At 37.6% G+C, this 23025-nt stretch overlaps 1 pseudogene and 6 gene segments (V, D, J or C); 2 read left to right on the forward strand and 5 right to left on the reverse strand.

Moving 5' to 3' along the window:
* Nucleotides 1-1976: 1976 nt before the first annotated feature.
* LOC121913429 lies at nucleotides 1977-2461 on the reverse strand. The segment is given in 2 exon segments: nucleotides 1977-2320; nucleotides 2413-2461. Coding segments are annotated over 2 exon segments (393 nt in total).
* Nucleotides 2462-6990: 4529 nt separating this feature from the next.
* LOC121913430 lies at nucleotides 6991-8763 on the reverse strand. The segment is given in 3 exon segments: nucleotides 6991-7047; nucleotides 7281-7597; nucleotides 8712-8763. Coding segments are annotated over 3 exon segments (426 nt in total).
* A 232-nt stretch (nucleotides 8764-8995) lies between these two features.
* LOC121913431 lies at nucleotides 8996-10931 on the forward strand. The segment is given in 3 exon segments: nucleotides 8996-8999; nucleotides 9326-9358; nucleotides 10612-10931. Coding segments are annotated over 3 exon segments (357 nt in total).
* A 1327-nt stretch (nucleotides 10932-12258) lies between these two features.
* LOC121912443 lies at nucleotides 12259-12834 on the reverse strand (annotated as a pseudogene).
* Nucleotides 12835-15955: 3121 nt separating this feature from the next.
* LOC121913432 lies at nucleotides 15956-16446 on the reverse strand. The segment is given in 2 exon segments: nucleotides 15956-16278; nucleotides 16395-16446. Coding segments are annotated over 2 exon segments (375 nt in total).
* A 491-nt stretch (nucleotides 16447-16937) lies between these two features.
* On the forward strand, nucleotides 16938-20880 carry LOC121913433. The segment is given in 3 exon segments: nucleotides 16938-16986; nucleotides 19345-19377; nucleotides 20555-20880. Coding segments are annotated over 3 exon segments (408 nt in total).
* Nucleotides 20881-22205: 1325 nt separating this feature from the next.
* On the reverse strand, nucleotides 22206-22781 carry LOC121912441. The segment is given in 2 exon segments: nucleotides 22206-22513; nucleotides 22730-22781. Coding segments are annotated over 2 exon segments (360 nt in total).
* Between the last annotated feature and the right edge of the window lie 244 nt (nucleotides 22782-23025).

Consider the following 23025-nt stretch of genomic DNA (forward strand, 5'->3'; position numbering starts at 1 on the left):
TTTTGGACGACGGTGGCAGCTGATCAGCTGTCAGTCGGTTTTAACAGCTGTAGAGACTTCTGATGGAGTTTGTGTCTACACACATGTGCACTGTGTTAACACTAATAAAGGTTCACAGTTATCACTGCCAGCAGCTGTTTTCTCTCTGCAGCCTGTTACCTGTTTAACAAACACCTGCACATGAATAAAAACCTGCATTCAGTATTTATACTGTGTCCTGCTCAGAGACACAGGAACCATTTCAACTGAATGCATTTCTATTCTTTATTCATTATTTGAGTCTGTATTTGTTTATATTCTGGTTGCAATTCATTATTTTATGATCCTAACATAATTAGGATGACCTTTGAACACTGTAAATTATTTATTAGACTAAATGTTTCAAGTAAAAAGGAAATTATATAACTCATATCACCCGATGCTCAGAGACTTTCAGCCTCACATGTGACTGAATGGAAATGACGATAAATGATGTAAAATAAAAAAGTGTTTAAAATGTGTTTCTTGCTGATAGACAGACTCTCTCTGACTTTAATTTATGTATTATAAGAGTTAATGGGGGAAATAACAGATCATGAAAAGAAAAATAAATTAAGAAAGTTGTTTATGGTTCTTTTGTTGAACAGACTGACAATTAACACAGATGTTTAACTAGATGGTGAATCAGAAAACAAATAAAATATAAAACTTGGAAGTGATACACTTGAGTTTAATCTGTAATCTGTCTCCAGTCAGTGATGTTGTGATGTATCAGATCAGTCCGATCAGCTGCAGCGTCCAATCAATGTCTGATATCCAATAAGGAGGCGTGTCAGCTGATAAATGATGCTCATGGCTCTTCAGAGATCCTTCCTCGCTCCTCGCTCCTCATAGCAGAAATAAACACCTTGAGACAACCTTCAAAACTAAAGACCGGAAGGATTTCTGGGTCTAGCGAGGAGTGAGGAGCAATCAATTAAGCGATCAATTAAGGGATCAATTAAGGGAATTGAGATGCAACTTTTGACTCATGCCTTCACACATTCTGGACTAGCTGATGCAATATCAATATGTTGGTGTTGCAGTAAAATTAAGTATTTTAAAGGCCTTTTTAAAACATCTTTACACTTTATATCAAACTATACAAGCTTTTAATAAAATAAACTATTTGTCTGTTTACAGTCAGTTGTTTGTGGGCTCATACTGTAGTCGTGGAGTGTTTGGTGTCATATAATGCAGTTTGTTCAGTGACATTTACTGAATGGATTGTGACAAAGAATACATCATGTTTGGTGTTTCTATTACTGAAAGTATTTGTTGAAGCTTCATTGTTCTGAGATTTCAGTGGAATCTGTGGACATTCATGTTTCATGTATCGTGAGTTTGTTTTGTGGGTCGACATCAGTGGAGCTCACTCTGCTGGATGTTGTTGTGGTTTTAATGGTCTGATTGGGCTTCATCACTGGATTTGTTCACTTTATTTGAGGAAACTTTCAGGATGGTGCAGGGATGGTCCATGGACATGGTCCTGTGGTTATTGCTATTATTATTACTAGTCATATCTCTATTATTATTGTTGTTGTTATTGTGTTATTGTTGTTATTGTTGTTATTATGCTTCTCTGTGTCTCTCTCCCTCCATCTTTCTTTCTCTGTCAACCCAACCAGTCAGGGCAGATGGCTGCTTGGTTCTGCTTGAGGTTTCCTCACGTTAAAGGGAAGTTTTTCCTTTCTGCTGTCACCAAGTGCTACTCATGGAGGAAAAATAAAGAGTACAGTCTAGACCTGCTATATGTGAGAAATGCCTTGAGATAACTTTTCTTATGATTTGGCGCAATATAAATAAAATAGAATTGAATTGAGTGTGTGTGTGTGTGTGTGTGTGTGTGTGTGTGTGTGTTCAGTGAACTGTATCAGTCTCTGCAGTACCTTCCAGCTGCAGCAGTCAGTTCAGTATCTGTTCAGTCTGACTGAGGGAGGTTTTTGTACGACACTTTTTCACTGTGTGAGCACAGCCTGACTGTTGATAGAGTGATGACTCTGACAGTAATAAACTCCTGAATCTTCAGCCTGAACTCCACTGATGGTCAGAGTGAAGTCAACTCCATTCCCTGCTCCACTTCCACTGAATCTGGAGGAGATTCCTGTAACTCTGTCTGATGTTCGGTGGATCAGAAGTTTAGGAACTTCTCCAGTTTTCTGATGGTACCAGGACAGCCAGTATTGTGAACCAGTGTAGTGAGTAACTTGTCTATTAGCCTTGCAGTCAATAGAGACAGTTTGACCAAGCTGCCGTGATTTGGCTGCTGGCTGAGTCAAGACAACATTTTGTCCAACAGACCCTGAGGAGAGAGAAGAAACACTGGACATGAGATGGTGAAACTCAGCTACACTCCAAATGATTTTCACATGACAGAAAAATGATTTTCCTCACCCTGAGTGAAGCAGAGGAGAGTCCAGATGAGGACGGAGATCAAAGTCATGTTTTTGATGAGGAGGATTTCTGTGGCTTCTGTTGTGATGAAGGACAGCTGTCAGTCATCTAGTGTTCAACTCTCAGGACTATAAACTCTCCCAGAGCACTGGAGCATGGTGCTGCTGATGCAAAGTGGCTCTCTATGGAAATGCTCTGACTGACTCCAACAGGGACTTGGATTACTCTGATTATGCTGTTTAATCAATGGATCAATCAGTTTATTAGAATATTATTCAGAATGTAATTTTTGCGGTTTCAGCTTTTACTCATATTTTCTTTCAGAATGTCTCATGTTTATTTATATGTATTTCTCGAGACATTAAGATCAATTTATCTTCAAAACATGAAATAAATGTACATATTCTGGAAATATCTGTCACTCAGGTGATGTTACTTGTAATTTTACTAACAGAGACTTGTTTTTTTGAGTGAGCCGTGTCTCTCTAAGGTGAGAGGTTTTTGTACGACGACTCAGTCAGTTTGTATCACTGTGGTGGACTTTTGGTGGAGGAACCAGACTGGATGTTGGAAGTAAGTTTGTACTCAAATATTACACATAATGTTGACATTTAAAGCTTTAATGTGTTTAAATGTTTGTAGTAGATACAAATATCATCTGTGTTGATTTATATCACTTATATTCTCTTCTGTTTTAATCATGATGTAACTCAGACCAGCTTCAATAAACTGGTCTTTACACATTATTGTCAAACTAAAATGTGAACAGCTTGAGAAGAAAAAAGATTAAAGAACAATACTTCTACTTTTAAAATGTTAACAAAAATTAGTATTTAAATTTCCACTTAATAGTTAACTATTATGAAGTTGAATTAAAATTTATTTCAACGATGTAAAAATGAAAAAATGTTTTCATATCTCTGATCCTCTTACTGTGATTGGTTTCTTACTGTAAGATAATATTTAGTGTGATTTATATTTTTTGGTGGTGGGAGCTGTGATTATGAAAGTTTCTGATGCTGGTTTGTGTTTTCATATTTTCTGTTAACAGGATATAATTGAGATAGATGTGATCCAGTATGAGGCCGAGGTCAAAGGTCATGACCAAGTAATTTCTAACCAAAAGTCTCCGGCCAGTCTCTCTCCTCATTGGTCAGTAAATGGGTTGATTATCATTTTAAAACATTGGATCAAATCATAATATGGTAAGAATTGATGGAGAGAAGCTGTGATGGAAAACTTAATTGATTTCCCCCGAGACAATCATTGTCCAGAAACTGTTTTCCTTAAAGTGTTCTGACATATTTTCATTTATCTTAAAAGCTGCAATGCACAAATTATTTAATCTATTTAATATGTGTGTGTGTGTGTGTGTGTGTGTGTGTGTGTGTGTGTGTGTGTGTGTGTGTGTGTGTGTTCAGTGAACTGTATCACTGTAACTGTATCAGGGAGGTTTTTGTACGACGCTTTTTCACTGTGTGAACACATGCTGACTGTTGATATATTTATAACTCTGACAGTAATAAACTCCTGAATCTTCAGCCTGAACTCCACTGATGGTCAGCGTGAAGTCAGTCCCAGATCCACTTCCACTAAAACGATCTGAAACTCCAGGCTGACGGTTTGTAGCTGCATAAATCAGGAGTTTAGTAGCTTCTCCAGGTTTCTGAAGGTACCAGTGGAGGTTAGTACTAACAGTTGAACTGGTTTTACATCTGATGGAGACAGTCTGTCCTGGAACAACAGACTGAGATCCAGGAGACTGAGTCACAGTGATTTGTCCTGATGAACCTGGAAAACATGAAAAAGAGGAGAAGGGTTATTGAGACAAATCCAGCTTGGAGAAAGATGATCAACATGAAAACAGAAGAGTATCATTTCTTTAACATGGAGAATAGATGGAAGAAGGTAAATGCTGCTTGTTTCAGTGTTTCTCCATCACAGCAGAACATCATTGTGGTGAACCTGGTTGCATCCTGAAGCAAAGTTTTCACAAGAGAGTCTCACCCTGAACAAGGAGCCCCAGGGTGGCCAGCAGTAGAGTCAGTGACATCATCATTGTGCTGCCGGCGTGTCAGTGGCTCTGAAAGGTCTGGACAGCCACTGATCAACACTGGCCTCTTAACGGCTGGGAGCAGAGAGGCAGGACAGATATGCAAACACACAGAGTCAGTCAACTGTAGCTGTCCTCAACATATCATGCTGTTTCCTCCTCACTGCTGGGAAAACTCAACATTTACATCATCCTCATGTAGATTAAAAAACTAAAGATGTTGTCATTTGTTATCCTCAACAATCAAATCCTAACAGCAAATGATCTTTTATGTGAAATTGTTTTTCTTATTTAATCAGATCAAACTCCAACAAAAAATAAATCTGGCCATGAAGGAAGCACAAAAACATTTTTACAGCATCAAACACAATACAGGCAATAAAAAGGAGCCAAGAAACCTGTCACTCATTACACTAAAAATTATATATAATATACAGTTAAATTGCACATTGTACAGATATTTTAACTTTAAACAATGGAGCTTAGCATAAGTTCAAGCAGGAAGACTATCTACTACTCATTCATTCATTCTCATTCCTCTCTCTCTCTCTCTCACTGCTTCTCCTGCTCTCGTATCAGTTGTTCATGGACGTTACTCTTAGTTAACAAATCAGATTCTGCCAGTATTTCTATCAGACTATCATGTCTTAGCTGCCAAACTTTAAATCTGATCTTCTCTCTGTCGTTGTCAGCTGACATTTCAGTGTGAATCGTTGTGACCTTCCTCCACCCTGTTCACCTCCACTTCATCACGTCAGCACACAAGATCACCAGAAGCAGCTCCTCTTCTCATCATCCAGATCCCAATATTCCCATATTCATCACCACCACCAGTGTCTAGACTCCATCGAGGGGATATCCTATTCTACTCACGCCTTAACTGCCCCTTTATAAATGACATCACAATGGGGTCTAATCACCAAAGACTTTTCACATTATGCATGTTCAATAAAATCATTGTCACTTAAAAAATTGAAGTCTCTCATGATTGAAATATTTTTAAGCAGATAACTGCATTTAACATCAATCCCACTCCCACTAAAATGATCTGAAGCTCCAGATGTAAGGCTTGTAGCTCCATAAATCAGGAGTTTAGGATCTCCTCCAGATTTCTGAAGGTATCAGTGCAGGTAGTAGGGATGTACAGAGAGTCCAGTATTTGTATTTGTATCTATATTTGTTGAGGCAGCAAAATTATTTGTATTTGTATTTGTAATCTAATAAAAGTTGAAAGAGGCTTAAAAATCCTGTTTTTGTTTTTATTACTCTTTTAATTTTAGAAAATTAAAGTGTTACAATAAGTGTTCATGAATAAACTACCTTACGATGGAGGTCCCCACACCAGGTCTCGAACTGCAGTCTCCTAGATCATAGACGACTGTGCTGACTACTGAGCTAAAACTTTACTCATCACCTCATCGAAGACAGACCTCTACCTATTTATACACCCATTATTTTTATTTCCTTCCCGACAGCACAGTGTGTAACGTATACGAGAGTACTTCAATGGCGATTCTTGCTTTCCACTTTTCATTTATTGCTTATTTTTTACAACCTAACATTTTTGAAAAGAGAAGGGGAACAACAGGTTATGGAGAGTCCCTTGAAAGCACTTCAGTAGTTCAGCTTTATCTCTGGGGAACACCCCCAACTCCAGGAGTGATGTCCAAATTAGGAAATGTGCGTCATGTAGCAGGTGGATGTGACTCCCCTCGTTGAGACCTGCTGATAGACGTAACAGCGGAGCAGAGGAGAGACACTGAGATAGTGATGTAACCGACCTGCACGCTGGTATTTGACATGTTTTTTTTTCTTCTCAAAAACAAATACTGTTTAAAATATTTGTATGGAACAAATATTCATAAACAAAAAAACAAAAAAAACAATATTTGTGCTTTGCTGAATAGCGTATTTGTATTTGGGCCCAACCCTAGCAGGTAGTCATTATATGATCTGACTTCACATGCACTGCTGGGAAAATTCACGGTTCAAATGTCTACATTGTATTTAAATGAATGAACTATAATCACATTATTTTCTTTTAGTGATTTTTGTATTGGGTTGAATACACTGTAATTAATTTGTAGCTGATACATCAGATTTTTACGTTGCACATACTGTAAATAATTGAAGTTTAAAAATCTTCAAGAGGAATGAAAGAATCTAGCTCGGGGCAGTTTACACTTCATTTAATTTTATCAGATGAAGAGTATCTGGAGCAAATTCTGCCAAGTTTACTATGTACTTTAGTTTACTAGATTGAAATGAGAGAAGACGTGAGGTAGTTTGGAAGCTTTTACAGTTGACTTTTATGAGTGAACATCATGAGATGATTATTCTATCTTGTCAGTTATGAAGTTCATCCAACTTTTTTATACAGAGAAAGATGATGAGTGTGAGATGTGTCATAACATAATGTGATGAAGAGGATTTAACAGCTGAGGTGATGATGGGGCAGCATGAAAGAACAGAATGTCTCTGTTTGATAGATTTTACATTTTTGAGTCAAGATGAATCTTGAATGATTAAATATTTGTTTGACTCAGTAAGAGGTTGTTGAGGTGGGAGGTGGACTGTTTGACCTTCAGGAGGAAAACTGATAGAGACACTATGTACATCATAAATCATCTGTGTGTGTGTGTGTGTGTGTGTGTGTGTGTGTGTGTGTGTGTGTGTGTGTGTGTGTGTGTGTGTGTGTGTGTTCAGTGAACTGTATCAGTCTCTGCAGTAGCTTCCAGCTGCAGCAGTCAGTTCAGTTTCTGTTCAGTCTGACTGAGGGAGGTTTTTCTACGACGCTTTTTCACTGTGTGAACACCCACTGACTGTTGATATAGTGATAACTCTGACAGTAATAAACTTCTGCATCTTCAGCCTGAACTCCACTGATGGTCAGAGTGAAGTCAGAATTTGATCCACTGCCTGAAAAACGATCTGGAATCCCTGATGCTCGATAGGTAGCACCATAAATGAGAAGTTTAAGAGCTTCTCCATCTTTCTGTTGGTACCAGGCTAAATAGTGGTATGGGCTACTATAATAAACATCCTGACTGGTCCTACAGCTGATGGTTGTGGATCCTCCCAGAGCAGATCTCACTGCTGCAGGCTGAGTCACTGTGATCTGGCCTCTGGACTCTGAGGATACAGAGACAAAAACATAAAGCAGCGTCATGGTTTTGATGGTTTTGATGGTTTTGTCGGCTTCATTTCAGAGGGACGGATGTTGATAGAGGAGAGGAGTTTGATTCTCTGGACTTTCCCTTTACACTTAAATGTGTTTTTGTGTGTTTAAATAACCTTTGCCTTGACTTATATGAATGATCTTCTGTTTTAATTTCAACACTTTGGTCAATTAGTTTAACTCAGACCACCTTCAATGAACTGGTCTTTACACATTATTGTCAAACTGAAACGTGAACAGCTTGAAATTAAGAAAAGATAAAAGAAAAATAAATACAATTTAAAAATGATTATCAAGTTTACTTTTATGTTTTACACTTAATACTTAACTATTATTAAGTTAGATTGAAATTAATTTCAACAATGTACATTAAAATTAAACATTTGTCCAAATCTCTGATCCACTTACTGTAATTAGTTTATTACTGTAAGATAATATTTAGTGTGATTTATATTTTCATTTATCTTAAAAGATACAACATGAGTTGTTTAATCCATTTAATGAAATGTGTGTGTTCAGTGAACTGTATCAGTCTCTGCAGTGGCTTCCAGCTGCAGCAGTCAGTTCAGTTTCTGTTCAGTCTGATTGAGGGAGGTTTTTGTACGACGCTTTTTCACTGTGTGGACACCCACTGACTGTTGGGATAGTGAAGACTCTGACAGTAATAAACTGCTGAATCTTCAGCCTGAACTCCACTGATGGTCAGAGTGAAGTCAGAGTTTGATCCACTGCCTGTAAAACGATCTGGAATCCCTGATGCTCGAGTGGTAGCACGGTAAATGAGCAGTTTAGGAGTTTCTCCATCTCTCTGTTGGTACCAGGCTAAATAGTGGTAGCTCCCAATGTAAACCTGTGGACTGGTTTTACATCTGATGGTTGTGGAGCCTCCCAGAGCAGATCTCACTGCTGCAGGCTGAGTCACTGTGATCTGGCCTCTGGACTCTGAGGATACAGAGACAAAAAACATAAAGCAGCGTCATGGTTTTGATGGTTTTGATGGTTTTGTCAGCTTCATTTCAGAGGGACGGATGTTCATAGAGGAGAGGAGTTTGATTCTCTGGACTTTACCTGTGAAGCAGCAGCAGAGGAGAGTCCAGATGAGGACGGAGATCAAAGTCATGTTTTTGATGAGGAGGATTTCTGTGGCTTCTGTTGTGATGAAGGACAGCTGTCAGTCATCCAGTGTTCAACTCTCAGGACTATAAACTCTCCCAGAGCACTGGAGCATGGTGCTGCTGATGCAAAGTGGCTCTCTATGGAAATGCTCTGACTGACTCCAACAGGGACTTGGATTACTCTGATAATGCTGCTTAATCAATGGATCAATCAATTTACCAGATTATTGATTAACTATGTGTCAGTGATCATTTTATGTGTTTCATTTATGTTCTGTGAACAGATTGTCTTCAGAAATGTCTGTTTTGATTCATTTTACATCTACAACACTCAGTTTTAATTCAAGACATAATTAAAATACAGTAAACATGAAACAAATTTATTAATTTTAGAATAAAAATATAAATTATTGGCCTACTGTTATATATTTTCATATCATCCAGTTGTGTTTCACAGACTGAGACTGTTTTTGTTGAGTTTGTTGTGTTCAAAGTCAGAGAGCCGTGTCTCTCTACAGTGAGAGGTTTTTGTACGACGACTCAGTCAGTTTGTATCACTGTGGTGGACTTTTGGTGGAGGAACCAGACTGGATGTTGGAAGTAAGTTAAACTTTTGAAGTATTTTATTTAATCCTGAGTGATATTTAGTTTTTGCACATATGTTTTCTCTAGAAATTGAAATTTCTGATTTTATATCTGAATTTCTAATTTTTGACCAACAGTTGTCCACCAGCAACAAAAATAAGAGTTTTGTGTTTGAAATTTAAATGATGAATCAATATATTCTAAGTGTTTGGTCCACAGTAGAAATCATGTAATGTTTTAGATTAAGGCTGAAATTTGAGGACTTGTAGTTTTAGTTTAATGTGACAAAGTCAGAGAGCCGTGTCTCTCTACAGTGAGAGGTTTTTGTACGACGACTCAGTCAGTTTGTATCACTGTGGTTGACTTTTGGTGGAGGAACCAGACTGGATGTTGGAAGTAAGTTTTTGCTCAAATATTAAATATCGAATCATCAGTTAAGTTTATAATTTCTGTGTCTGAACATTTGTAGTCGATATAAGTTTCCACTGAGCTGATCTAAAACACTTTAAAGTCTCAATTTTATTGTTCATTTCTCCTCTTTAACCTTGAAGTTGAACTCAAAGCAGCTTTACTGAACTTTTCTTTACATGTTCCAGTTAGTTTGTTAAATGTGAACAGCAGAAAGATTAAAGTACAACAATCCTACTTTAAACATGTTTTTCAATTTAACCTTTAAATCTCCAATTTGAGTGAAAGTTGAGTTAAATTTATTCTGAACAGTGTGGGTGATGATAAAAAAAAATGCTGAACGTCTCTCATCATTTAAAATGACAGAAATTGTCTTTTAACCTCAGTTTGAAATATTTCTTTGTTCTTAAAGATATTTGTTTCTTTAATATGTCTCAACATGTTGTGTATATTACGGCTGTCTGTTCGTTTTTCCTCATAATGTCCTTTAACACTGAATCTGATTAACTGTTGCTCATTTGATAGTTTTGTCAGTAACGTTGTTGGTATAAATTCTAAAATTAAATCAATGATGTCTAAGATATATTTACAAACTTTATATCTTTATTTTCAGTAAATAGTGTAAAATAAAATGCAGTAAAGAGTCATATGAGGACTCTTTCTGTGCTGATCTGCATGAGAGGTTTCTTGAAGGGAAGTGAAACAATGTGTGAGTGAGTGACTGGTGGAGCAGAAAAAACATCTGACAGAAACTCCTTAAAGGGGAAAATCCACTCTCACACAGTAAAGGTGTCCAAGTGTCTGGTGTTCGATTGACAGATGTGTGGTCCCTGTCCTCTAATGTGATTGGTGTATCCTAGGTGATGTCCGTCCCACCCTGACGGTGCTGCCCCCCTCCAGCGAGGAGCTGCAGCAGGGGAAGGCCACGCTCATGTGTCTGGCCAACGATGGCTTCCCCTCAGACTGGAGTCTGGCCTGGAAGGTGGACGGCAGGAGCAGCAGCAGCTTGGAGCAGAGCAGGAGCCCCGGGGTGCTGCAGAAGGACGGCCGCTACAGCTGGAGCAGCACCCTGAGGCTCCCTGCAGACCAGTGGAGGAAGGTGGGCTCTGTGACCTGTGAGGCCACCCAGGGCTCCCAGACTCCAGTCTCAGAGACACTGAGGAGAGACCAGTGTTCCTAGTCCTGACCTGACTCACTGCTACTGCTTTTACTCTGCTACTGCTCTCACTCTGATCTCTGCAACTATCTCTCTCTTTTATTTCACATGTTTCAGTAACAATATTTACTTGCTTGTTGTAATGTTTCAATATAATTTCAGTATTTCCAGACAATAAAGATCTGTTCATCAAATCACTTGTTTTCATCTTTATTATTATAAAAGTGTCTTAATTATTTTCACTTAATGGTTACAGTAATGATATTAAATCCTGATAAAAACTGAGTTATAAATGTTTCAACTGCTCTATGAAGACTTCAAAAAGAAAATGTAAGATCACATAATGTATTGATTCATATACTGTATATTAGGAAAGTATTTACACTCAAACAACACTCTTAGATATTATGTGATTAATGCTACACAGTCATGGTGGTAGTAAGTCCATAATTTGTTTTCATAGTTTACAGTAAAGTCATAAGAATTGTAGAAAATGCTTTGCTGGAGTCACTTCAGATTTGTCTGTAATAATTAGTAATTGAGTAATTTTAATGAAAGATCCTCCGATCATCTTATGTTACTGAAGTGTGTCAGTGCAAAGAGTCTAATATTTTTATTTTTTCAGATGTATTAAAAGCATATACATAAACTATTAAACAAATTCACAAAACCGTCAGAAATATGTTCTAATTCTGAAATAAAAAGCAAAATATCATCAGCATAAAGAGATATAAAATGAGTGTGATCTGACAGTTTAACCCTGGACATTTTTACAAACTGCTTCTGCTGAAGAGCTGAAACACAAAGACAAGTGAAAGAGATGAAAAAGGGAAAGAATTCAAGTTTTAATTAATTACGTAATCAATTAAATGTTTTTCGGTTTATATTATAAATACTTGCTGTTGGAATAAAAACATGCAAGATGACAAATATATGTCACATGACATGATTAGTAATTTTACAACACAAATGATAGTAAATTTTATCATGATAACATTTTGTAATTTATTTCTAAAAAATTGTATGTTTGAGTATCTATGAAAAATAGTAAGAGATGAAATAAATAAATAATAATAGTTTTAGTGTTCATGTGTTGTAGTCAGTAGATTAAACTTATTAAATAATTGAAATCATACTTCAACAGAGGTTAGATTTGTTGTTCAGCCAAATGTTTCATATTCTGTATTAATGAAAGCATTAAAATAAATCTTTTTTTGTTGTTAAATACAGAATATTTAGTGTTAAAATGTTCAAATTACATTATTAAAACCTCTGTTGTTTTTGTTTGAGTGCAGCTGTTGAGTCAGATCAGTTCCTCTTCAGCTGAGCGAGGTTTTTGTACGACGTTGTATCACTGTGTGAACGGGAAGCCGTTACTCTGCTGACAGTAATAAACTCCTGAATCTTCAGCCTGAACTCCACTGATGGCCAGAGTGAAGTCAGTGCCGTATCCACTTCCACTAAAACGATCTGAAACTCCAGGCTGACGGGATTGAGCATTATAAATCAGGAGTTTAGGAGCTTCTCCAGATTTCTGAAGGTACCACTGGAGGTCGTTATAAACTCTTGAACTGGTTTTACATCTGATGGAGACAGTCTGTCCTGGAACAACAGACTGAGATCAAGGAGACTGAGTCACAGTGATTTGTCCTGATGAACCTGGAAAACATGACAAAGAAGAGAAGGGTTATTGAGACAAATCCAGCTTGGAGAGAGATGATCAACATGAAAACAGAAGAGTATCATTTCTTTAACATGGAGAATAGATGGAAGAAGGTAAATGCTGCTTGTTTCAGTGTTTCTCCATCACAGCAGAACATCATTGTGCTGAACCTGGTTGCATCCTGCAGCAAAGTTTTCACAAGAGAGTCTCACCCTGAACAAGGAGCCCCAGGGTGGCCAGCAGTAGAGTCAGTGAAATCATCATTGTGCTGCCGGCGGCGTGTCAGTGGCTCTGAAAGGTCTGGACAGCCACTGATCAAGACTGGCCTCTTAACGGCTGGGAGCAGAGAGGCTGGACAGATATGCAAACACACAGAGTCAGTGAACTGTAGCTGTCCTCAACATATCATGCTGTTTCCTCCTCACTGCTGGGAGAACTCACTGTAATTTGTAGCCAATACCTCAGATTTTTACATTGTACATACTGTAAATAATTAGATGTAGACATGCTGATGTAATTGATGGCTTGTTTTGGGACTCTCACATGTGTTGAATCAGGTGGAGTTTATATACAGACCTTCTTGGTCAAATGCTGAGCCAGGTCACAACCAACGATCACATTCATTTTATGTGACGGTATGCTGATGATATTATGTTTTTTATTTCTAACACTACAACAGTTTCACAAGCTCACATTCGTTCAGAAGGTCAAAGACGTCATGTCAAAATGTCCTAGGTGCACTCAATAAAACATTAATGGGAGAATAATTCAGAGGGCTTCCTCTTGATGTTAAAGCACCTGATATAATAGTTTAACACACAGTATATACACAATTTTATGGCCTTCAAAAAATTGAAAAAATGTGGGATTTAACAAGTTTTCAGACCTTGAAAGACATGTTTACAATATCTGACAGTATATCACATGGAATATGTGCACTCACAAGTAACTGTATGTAGACTCTCATTGCTCTGTGTTATTTAAAACATTTCATTCAATCTGAATTTTAATACTTTCAGAGTTTCATTCTGGTTGTTTAAAATGGAATTAAATGCTATTTCCTCTTTGTGAAAGTTACATTTTTATCTCAGCCTTCATCCCTCCTCTGATGTCTCATTTGAGGTAAAATACAAGAAACATGAAGGTAAAACTCTCCATCCAATTGTTACAATTTAGAGCTGAAAACACAAAAAGTCTTAGCGGTGGATTTTTGTCTCTGAGTCTGTCTGAGTCTTTGGGTGAATCCCAATTTCCTTAAATTGCATCCACGTTTCCCTCACTTGCATCTTTTCTTTGTATCCTAGTTCTTCCCACTAAAGATGCAAGGAAAAGATGTGAGGAGAGAGGAAGTGCGAAAATATGGTTTTAGAGAAATGAGACGTCCTTTCCTCTGAAGTGTCACATGAGGCAACATTGGTTTTGGACGACGGTGGCAGCTGATCAGCTGTCAGTCGGTTTTAACAGCTGTAGAGACTTCTGATGGAGTTTGTGTCTACACACATGTGCACTGTGTTAACACTAATAAAGGTTCACAGTTATCACTGCCAGCAGCTGTTTTCTCTCTGCAGCCTGTTACCTGTTTAACAAACACCTGCACATGAATAAAAACCTGCATTCAGTATTTATACTGTGTCCTGCTCAGAGACACAGGAACCATTTCAACTGAATGCATTTCTATTCTTTATTCATTATTTGAGTCTGTATTTGTTTATATTCTGGTTGTGAATTCATTATTTAATGACTCAGAACATAATTAGGATGACCTTTGAACACTGTAAATTATTTATTAGACTAAATGTTTCAAGTAAAAAGGAAATTATATAACTCATATCACCCGATGCTCAGAGACTTTCAGCCTCACATGTGACTGAATGGAAATGACGATAAATGATGTAAAATAAAAAAGTGTTCAATATGTGTTTCTTGCTGATAGACAGACTCTCTCTGACTTTAATTTATGTATTATAAAAGTTAATGGGGGAAATAACAGATTATGAAAAGAAAAATCTTTCTAATAAATGAAGAAAGTTGTTTATGGTTCTTTTGTTGATCAGACTGACAATTAACACAGATGTTTAACTGGATGGTGAATCAGAAAACAAATAAAATATAAAACTTAGGAGTGGTACACTTGAGTTTAATCTGTAATCTGTCTCCAGTCAGTGATGTTGTGATGTATCAGATCAGTCCGATCAGCTGCAGCGTCCAATCAATGTCTGATATCCAATAAGGAGGCGTGTCAGCTGATAAATGATGCTCATGGCTCTTCAGAGATCCTTCCTCGCTCCTCGCTCCTCATAGCAGAAATAAGCACTTTGAGACAACCTTCAAAACTAAAGACCGGAAGGATTTCTGGGTCTAACGAGGAGTGAGGAGCAATCAATTAAGGGAATTGAGATGCAGCTTTTGACTCATGCCTTCACACATTCTGGACTAGCTGGTGCAATATTAATATGTTGGTGTTGCAGTAAAATTGAGTATTTTAAAGGCCTTTTTAAAAAATCTTTACACTTTATATCAAACTACACAAGCTTTTAATAAAATAAACTATTCGTCTGTTTACAGTCAGTTGTTTGTGGGCTCATACTGTAGTCGTGGAGTGTTTGGTGTCATATAATGCAGTTTGTTCAGTGACATTTACTGAATGGATTGTGACAAAGAATACATCATGTTTGGTGTTTCTATTACTGAAAGTAAGATTTCATTGCAATCTTGACATTCATGTTTCATGTATTGTGAGTTTGTTTTGTGGGTCGACATCAGTGGAGCTAACTCTGCTGGATGTTGTTGTGGTTTTAATGGTCTGATTGGGCTTCATCACTGGATTTGTTCACTTTATTTGAGGAAACTTTCAGGATGGTGCAGGGATGGTCCATGGACATGGTCCTGTGGTTATTGCTATTATCATTACTAGTCATATCTCTATTATTATTATTGTTGTTATTGTATTATTGTTGTTATTGTTGTTATTATGCTTCTCTGTGTCTCTCTCCCTCCATCTTTCTTTCTCTGTCAACCCAACCAGTCAAGGCAGATGGCTGCTTGGTTCTGCTTGAGGTTTTCTCACGTTAAAGGGGAGTTTTTCCTTTCTGCTGTCACCAAGTGCTACTCATGGAGGAAAAACAAAGAGTACAGTCTAGACCTGCTATATGTGAGAAATGCCTTGAGATAACTTTTGTTATGATTTGGCGCTATATAAATAAAATAGAATTGAATTGAGTGTGTGTTTGTGCGTGTGTGTGTGTGTGTGTGTGTGTGTGTGTGTGTGTGTGTGTGTGTGTGTGTGTTCAGTGAACTGTATCAGTCTCTGCAGTAGCTTCCAGCTGCAGCAGTCAGTTCAGTTTCTGTTCAGTCTGACTGAGGGAGGTTTTTGTACGACGCTTTTTCACTGTGTGAACACATATCCACTGTGATAACTCTGACAGTAATAAACTGCTGCATCTTCAGCCTGAACTCCACTGATGGTCAGAGTGAAGTCAGAGTTTGATCCACTGCCTGAAAAACGATCTGGCGTCCCTGACATTCGCTCATTAGTGTAGCGAATGAGGAGTTTAGGAGTTTCTCCATCTTTTTGTTGGTACCACTGTAAACAGTAAGCACTGCTACAGCCTGCAACCTGACGACTGACCCTACAGCTGATGGTTGTGGAGCCTCCCAGAGCAGATCTCACTGCTGCAGGCTGAGTCACTGTGACCTGGCCTCTGGACTCTGAGGATACAGAGACAAAAACATAAAGCAGCATCATGGTTTTGATGGTTTTGTCGGCTTCATTTCAGAGGGACAGATGTTAATAGAGGAGAGGAGTTTGATTCTCTGGACTTTACCTGTGAAGCAGCAGCAGAGGAGAGTCCAGATGAGGACGGAGATCAAAGTCATGTTTTTGATGAGGAGGATTTCTGTGGCTTCTGTTGTGATGAAGGACAGCTGTCAGTCATCCAGTGTTCAACTCTCAGGACTATAAACTCTCCCAGAGCACTGGAGCATGGTGCTGCTGATGCAAAGTGGCTCTCTATGGAAATGCTCTGACTGACTCCAACAGGGACTTGGATTACTCTGATGATGCGGTTTCATCAATGGATCAATCAGAGTATTGATTAACTATGTGTCAGTGATCATTTTTATGTGGATTTGGTTTGATAACTGCAGACAGATTTTTTTTCAGAACGTCTTCTGTCTGGTTTAATTTAATGCTAAGGGGATCAATTTTATTCTCAGACAAATTGAACAATAAATATGCAAATACCCCCACTGCTTTCTCTCCAAAAAAACTTAGGCCTCCTAAATATAAGATCCATTAGTAACAAATCTTTTATCATTAGTGATTTTATTGTCTTTAATTACTGGACTTTTTTTATGACCAGTGAGACATGGCTGTCGCAGGGGGACACTGTTCCTCTGAACGACGCCACGCCAACTGTATTTGCTTATTTTAATATATTTGGAGGAGGAGGTGGTCTTGCTGTGTTTTATAAGTCAGGTCTTAAATGCCATCTTGTTACTCCGTTCTTTTAACCTCACTCAATCTGTTCATGAGCCTACACATTCTAAGGGCCATACCTTGGATTTAGTTCTCTCTTCTGGTCTCTCTTTTGAGTATCTTAGTTTGTTGTCTTTAAAGTTCCACTCCTGATCTGCACTACTAGTCCCAACCCTACAATTAGCTCTCGCATTCTTAATGCTGGTTCCACTGTTAAATTCTGTGATGCTTTGAATTCTTTATCTTTTCATTTGTTTTTATCTTCTCTTAATCCTAATGCTCTTTTAAATTCTTTTAACGATCAGAGTCTATCCATCCTAGATCAAATTGCACCATTTAAAACAAGGACACAAGACTCAACTGGATGTTGAGCTCTCTGACAAATTTCTTGCTCATTTTATTAGCAAGGTGGAGATTATAAGGTCCCAAATCCAGCCTGCCCCCTGCATTCTCTCCATTCAACATGATACTCCTGACACTTTTACCCAGTTCCAACCCATTACATTGTCAGAGTTACATTTCCCACTGCTAGTCCTGTTATTCTGCACATTTTTAATAATTCCCTGACCTCCGGTTCTTTTCCTGATAGTTTTAAGCATGCTATTGTCCACCCTCTACTTAAAAAACCCAATTTGGACCTTCTGTCCTTAAGCAACTACAACGGCCTATCTCCAAACTGTCTTTTTTATCCAAGGTTCTGGAGAAATTCATTTAAAATCAGGTCACTAATGACCTACTTCCAGCTGCAGACAGAGGTGACTGCTCGATTTTAGTGCTTTTAGATTTAAGTGCCACATTTGACACTGTCAAATACAGTATCCTCCTAAATCGCCTGGAGACTTGGGTTGGCATCAAAGGCCCGGCTCTTAGTTAATTACGAACATACGTTCTCAATCAAACTTTTTCTGTCGCTCTGGGTATCTCCACCTCCACAACAGCTCAGTTTAATTGTGGGGTCCCTCAAGGCTCAGTTCTTGGCCTCCTTCTGTTTTCCTTATACATGCTGCCCCTTGGCCAACTTATTCGGAATCATGATGTGCTTTATCACTTTTATGCTGATGACATACAGTTATACTTACCATTAAAACCCTCAGATCCAAACAGCCTACTCAAATCTTGCCTTTCTGACATTATATCCTGGATGTCCCAAAATTTTCTTAAATTTAATGATGACAAGTCTGAGGTCATGCTGTTTGGTCTCCCAAATTCTATCAGCTCTTTTGGTGCAAACCTTGGAGATTTGTCAAACAACATTACACAGGCTGCTAGGAATCTGGGGGTAATATTTGATGCCAACCTCTGTTATGATAAGCAAGTCAAAAAATATTGTCAAGCTGTGTTTCTCTAAAATTAGGTAATTTTTATCTCTTGCCGATCCTCAAATAATTATACATGCTTTTATCTACTCTCGGCTTGATTACTGCAGCGCACTTTATTCAGGTATCAGCCAGGGCTCCTTCCTCCATCTCAAGTTGGTCCAAAATGCTGCTGCTTGTCTCATTACTGGGACTAAAAGGTATGAGCACATTACTCCTGTGCTTGCCTCCCTATACTGGCTCCCAGTTAGCTTTTGCATTGATTTTAAAATTTTATTACTCACCTTTAAGGCATTAAACAGCCTTGCTCCTTGTTACATATCTGCTTTATTGACCTGGTATGTGCCCCCTCGACCCTTCAGATCTGCAGATGGAGCCCTGTTGGTCACTCCCAGGTCACAGTTTGTGACAAAGAGTGATCGGGCTTTTACTTTTAGAGCCCCCACAGTCTGGAACTCCTTGCCTACTGAAATCAGACACACTAAGTCTCTAGTTTCTTTTAAAACTAATCTAAAATTTCTTTCTTTGTGAAAGCTTTTGGAAATGTCTGATATTTCATTTACTGTTTTTACACCTATTAATTGATCTTACTCTTTATTGTTTTTGTTTTGTTTTTTTTTTAACTTTTGAGCATTTTATTGTTTTATTATTACTATTATTGTGCATCTCTATTGTTACTTCTGTGCTTCTGTCTTTACATCTTTACTTGCCTTATTTTTATCTGCCATGTTTTGTTTTATTTTCTTTTGTAAGGCACTTTGTTACATTGTTAAAAAAAGTGTTATATGAATAAAGTTTACTATTATTATTATTTATTACATGATTAACTGTGAAACATTGGGGACTTTTTAAACAAAAATCATATAAAATAAAACAGGAACTTTCTGTAGAGTTTGTTGTGTTCAAAGTCAGAGAGCCGTGTCTCTCTACAGTGAGAGGTTTTTGTACGACGACTCAGTTAGTTTGTATCACTGTGGTTGACTTTTGGTGGAGGAACCAGACTGGATGTTGGAAGTAAGTTAAACTTTTAAAGTATTTTATTAAATCCTGAGTGATATTTAGTTTTTTGCACATATGTTTTCTCTGGAAATTGAAATTTCTGATTTTATATCTGAATTTCTAATTTTTGACCAACAGTTGTCCACTAGTAACAAAAATAAGAGTTTTATGTTTGAAATTTAAATGATGAATCAATATATTCTAAGTGTTTGGTCCACAGTAGAAATCATGTAATGTTTTAGATTCAGGCTGAAATTTGAGGACTTGTAGTTTTAGTTTAATGTGACAAAGTCAGAGAGCCGTGTCTCTCTACAGTGAGAGGTTTTTGTATGACGACTCAGTCAGTTTGTATCACTGTGGTGGACTTTTGGTGGAGGAACCAGACTGGATGTTGGAAGTAAGTTTCTGCTCAAATATTAAATATCGAATCATCAGTTAAGTTTATAATTTCTGTGTCTGAACATTTGTAGTCAATATAAGTTTCCACTGAGCTGATCTAAAATACTTTAAAGTCTCAATTTTATTGTTCATTTCTCCTCTTTAACCTTGAAGTTGAACTCAAAGCAGCTTTACTGAACTTTTCTTTACATGTTCCAGTTAGTTTGTTAAATGTGAACAGCAGAAAGATTAAAGAACAACAATCCTACTTTTAAACATGTTTTTAAATTTTAATCTTTAATCTCCAATTTGAGCGAATGTTGAGTTAAATTTGTTCTGAACAGTGTGGATGATGATAAAAAAAAATGCTGCACATGTCTCATCATTTAAAATGACAGAAATTGTCTTTTAATGTCTGTTAGTTTTTCCTCATAATGTCCTTTAACACTGAATCTGATTAACTGTTGCTCTTTTGATAGTTTTGTCAGTAAAGTTGTTGGTATAAATTCTAAAATTAAATCAAGGATGTCTAAGATATATTTACAAACTTTATATCTTTATTTTCAGTAAATAGTGTAAAATAAAATGCAGTAAAGAGTCATATGAGGACTCTTTCTGTGCTGATCTGCATGAGAGGTTTCTTAAAGGGAAGTGAAACAATGTGTGAGTGAGTGACTGGTGGAGCAGAAAAAACATCTGACAGAAACTCCTTAAAGGGGAAAATCCACTCTCACACAGTAAAGGTGTCCAAGTGTCTGGTGTTCGATTGACAGCTGTGTGGTCCCTGTCCTCTAACGTGATTGGTGTCTCCTAGGTGATGTCCGTCCCACCCTGACGGTGCTGCCCCCCTCCAGCGAGGAGCTGCAGCAGGGGAAGGCCACGCTCATGTGTCTGGCCAACGATGGCTTCCCCTCAGACTGGAGTCTGGCCTGGAAGGTGGACGGCAGCAGCAGCAGCAGCTTGGAGCAGAGCAGGAGCCCCGGGGTGCTGCAGAAGGACGGCCGCTACAGCTGGAGCAGCACCCTGAGGCTCCCTGCAGACCAGTGGAGGAAGGTGGGCTCTGTGACCTGTGAGGCCACCCAGGGCTCCCAGACTCCAGTCTCAGAGACACTGAGGAGAGACCAGTGTTCCCAGTCCTGACCTGACTCACTGCTACTGCTTTTACTCTGCTACTGCTCTCACTCTGATCTCTGCAACTATCTCTCTCTTTTATTTCACATGTTTCAGTAACAATATTTACTTGCTTGTTGTAATGTTTCAATATAATTTCAGTATTTCCAGACAATAAAGATCTGTTCATCAAATCACTTGTTTTCATCTTTATTATTATAAAAGTGTCTTAATTATTTTCACTTAATGGTAACAGTAATGATATTAAATTCTGATAAAAACTGAGTTACAAATGTTTCAACTGCTCTATGAAGACTTCAGAAGGAAAATGTAAGATCACATAATGTATTGATTCATATACTGTATATTAGGAAAGTATTTACACTCAAACAAGACTCTTAGATATTATGTGATTAATGCTACACAGTCATGGTGGTAGTAAGTCTATAATTTGTTTTCATAGTTTACAGTAAAGTCATAATAATTGTAAAAAAATGCTTTGCTGGAGTCACTTCAGATTTGTCTGTAATAATTAGTAATTGATTAATTTTAATGAAAAATCCTCCAATCATCTTATGTTACTGAAGTGTGTCAGTGCAAAGAGTCTAATATATTTTATTTGTTCAGATGTATTAAAAGCATATACATAATCTTTTAAACAAAATCACAAAACCCTCAGAAATATGTTCTATTTCTGAAATAAAAAGCAAAATATCATCAGCATAAAGAGATATAAAATGAGTGTGATCTGACATTTTAACCCTGGACATTTTTACAAACTGCTTCTGCTGAAGAGCTGAAACACAAAGACAAATGAAAGAGATGAAAAAGGGAAAGAATTCAAGTATTAATTAATTACATAATCAAATAAATGTTTTTTTGGTTTATATTATAAATACTTGCTGGAATAAAAACATGCAAAATGACAAATATATGTCACATGACATGATTAGTAATTTTACAACACAAATGATAGTAAATTTTATCATGATAACATTTTGTAATTTATTTCTAAAACATTGTATGTTTGAGTATCTATGAAAAATGGTAAGAGATGAAATAAATAAATAAATAATAATAGTTTTAGTGTTCATGTGTTGTAGTCAGTAGATTAAACTTATTAAATAATTGAAATCATACTTCAACAGAGGTTAGATTTGATGTTCAGCCAAATGTTTCATATTCTGTATTAATGACAGTATTTAAAATAAATCTTTTTTGTTGTTAAATACAGAATATTTAGTGTTAAAATGTTCAAATTACATTATTAAAACCTCTGTTGTTTTTGTTTTACTGCAGCTGTTGAGTCAGATCAGTTCCTCTTCAGCTGAGGGAGATTTTTGTACGACATTGTATCACTGTGTGAACGGGAAGCTGTTATCCTGCTGACAGTAATAAACTCCTGAATCTTCAGCCTGAACTCCACTGATGGTCAGAGTGAAGTCAGTCCCAGATCCACTTCCACTAAAACGATTTGAAACTCCAGGCTGAAGGTTTGAAATTTGATAAATCAGGAGTTTAGGAGCTTCTCCAGGTTTCTGAAGGTACCAGCCGAGGTTAGTACCAACACCTGAACTGCTTTTACATCTGATGGAGACAGTCTGTCCTGGAACAACAGACTGAGATCCAGGAGACTGAGTCAGGATTTTTTGTCCTGATGAACCTGGAAAACATGAAAAAGAGGAGAAGGGTTATTGAGACAAATCCAGCTTGGAGAAAGATGATCAACATGAAAACAGAAGAGTATCATTTCTTTAACATGGAGAATAGACGGAAGAAGGTAAATGCTGCTTGTTTCAGTGTTTCTCCATCACAGCAGAGCATCATTGTGGTGAACCTGGTTGCATCCTGAAGCAAAGTTTTCACAAGAGAGTCTCACCCTGAACAAGGAGCCCCAGGGTGGCCAGCAGTAGAGTCAGTGACATCATCATCGTGCTGCCGGCGTGTCAGTGGCTCTGAAAGGTCTGGACAGCCACTGATCAACACTGGCCTCTTAACGGCTGGGAGCAGAGAGGCAGGACAGATATGCAAACACACAGAGTCAGTCAACTGTAGCTGTCCTCAACATATCATGCTGTTTCCTCCTCACTGCTGGGAGAACTCAACATTTACATCATCCATAACATAAAGGAGGGAAAATCTGAGGGAGAGAATTTCATTTGATTTCCATCAAGC

The sequence above is a fragment of the Thunnus maccoyii genome, chromosome 15 (genome assembly GCF_910596095.1).
Source record: "Thunnus maccoyii chromosome 15, fThuMac1.1, whole genome shotgun sequence".
Lineage (NCBI taxonomy): Eukaryota > Metazoa > Chordata > Actinopteri > Scombriformes > Scombridae > Thunnus > Thunnus maccoyii.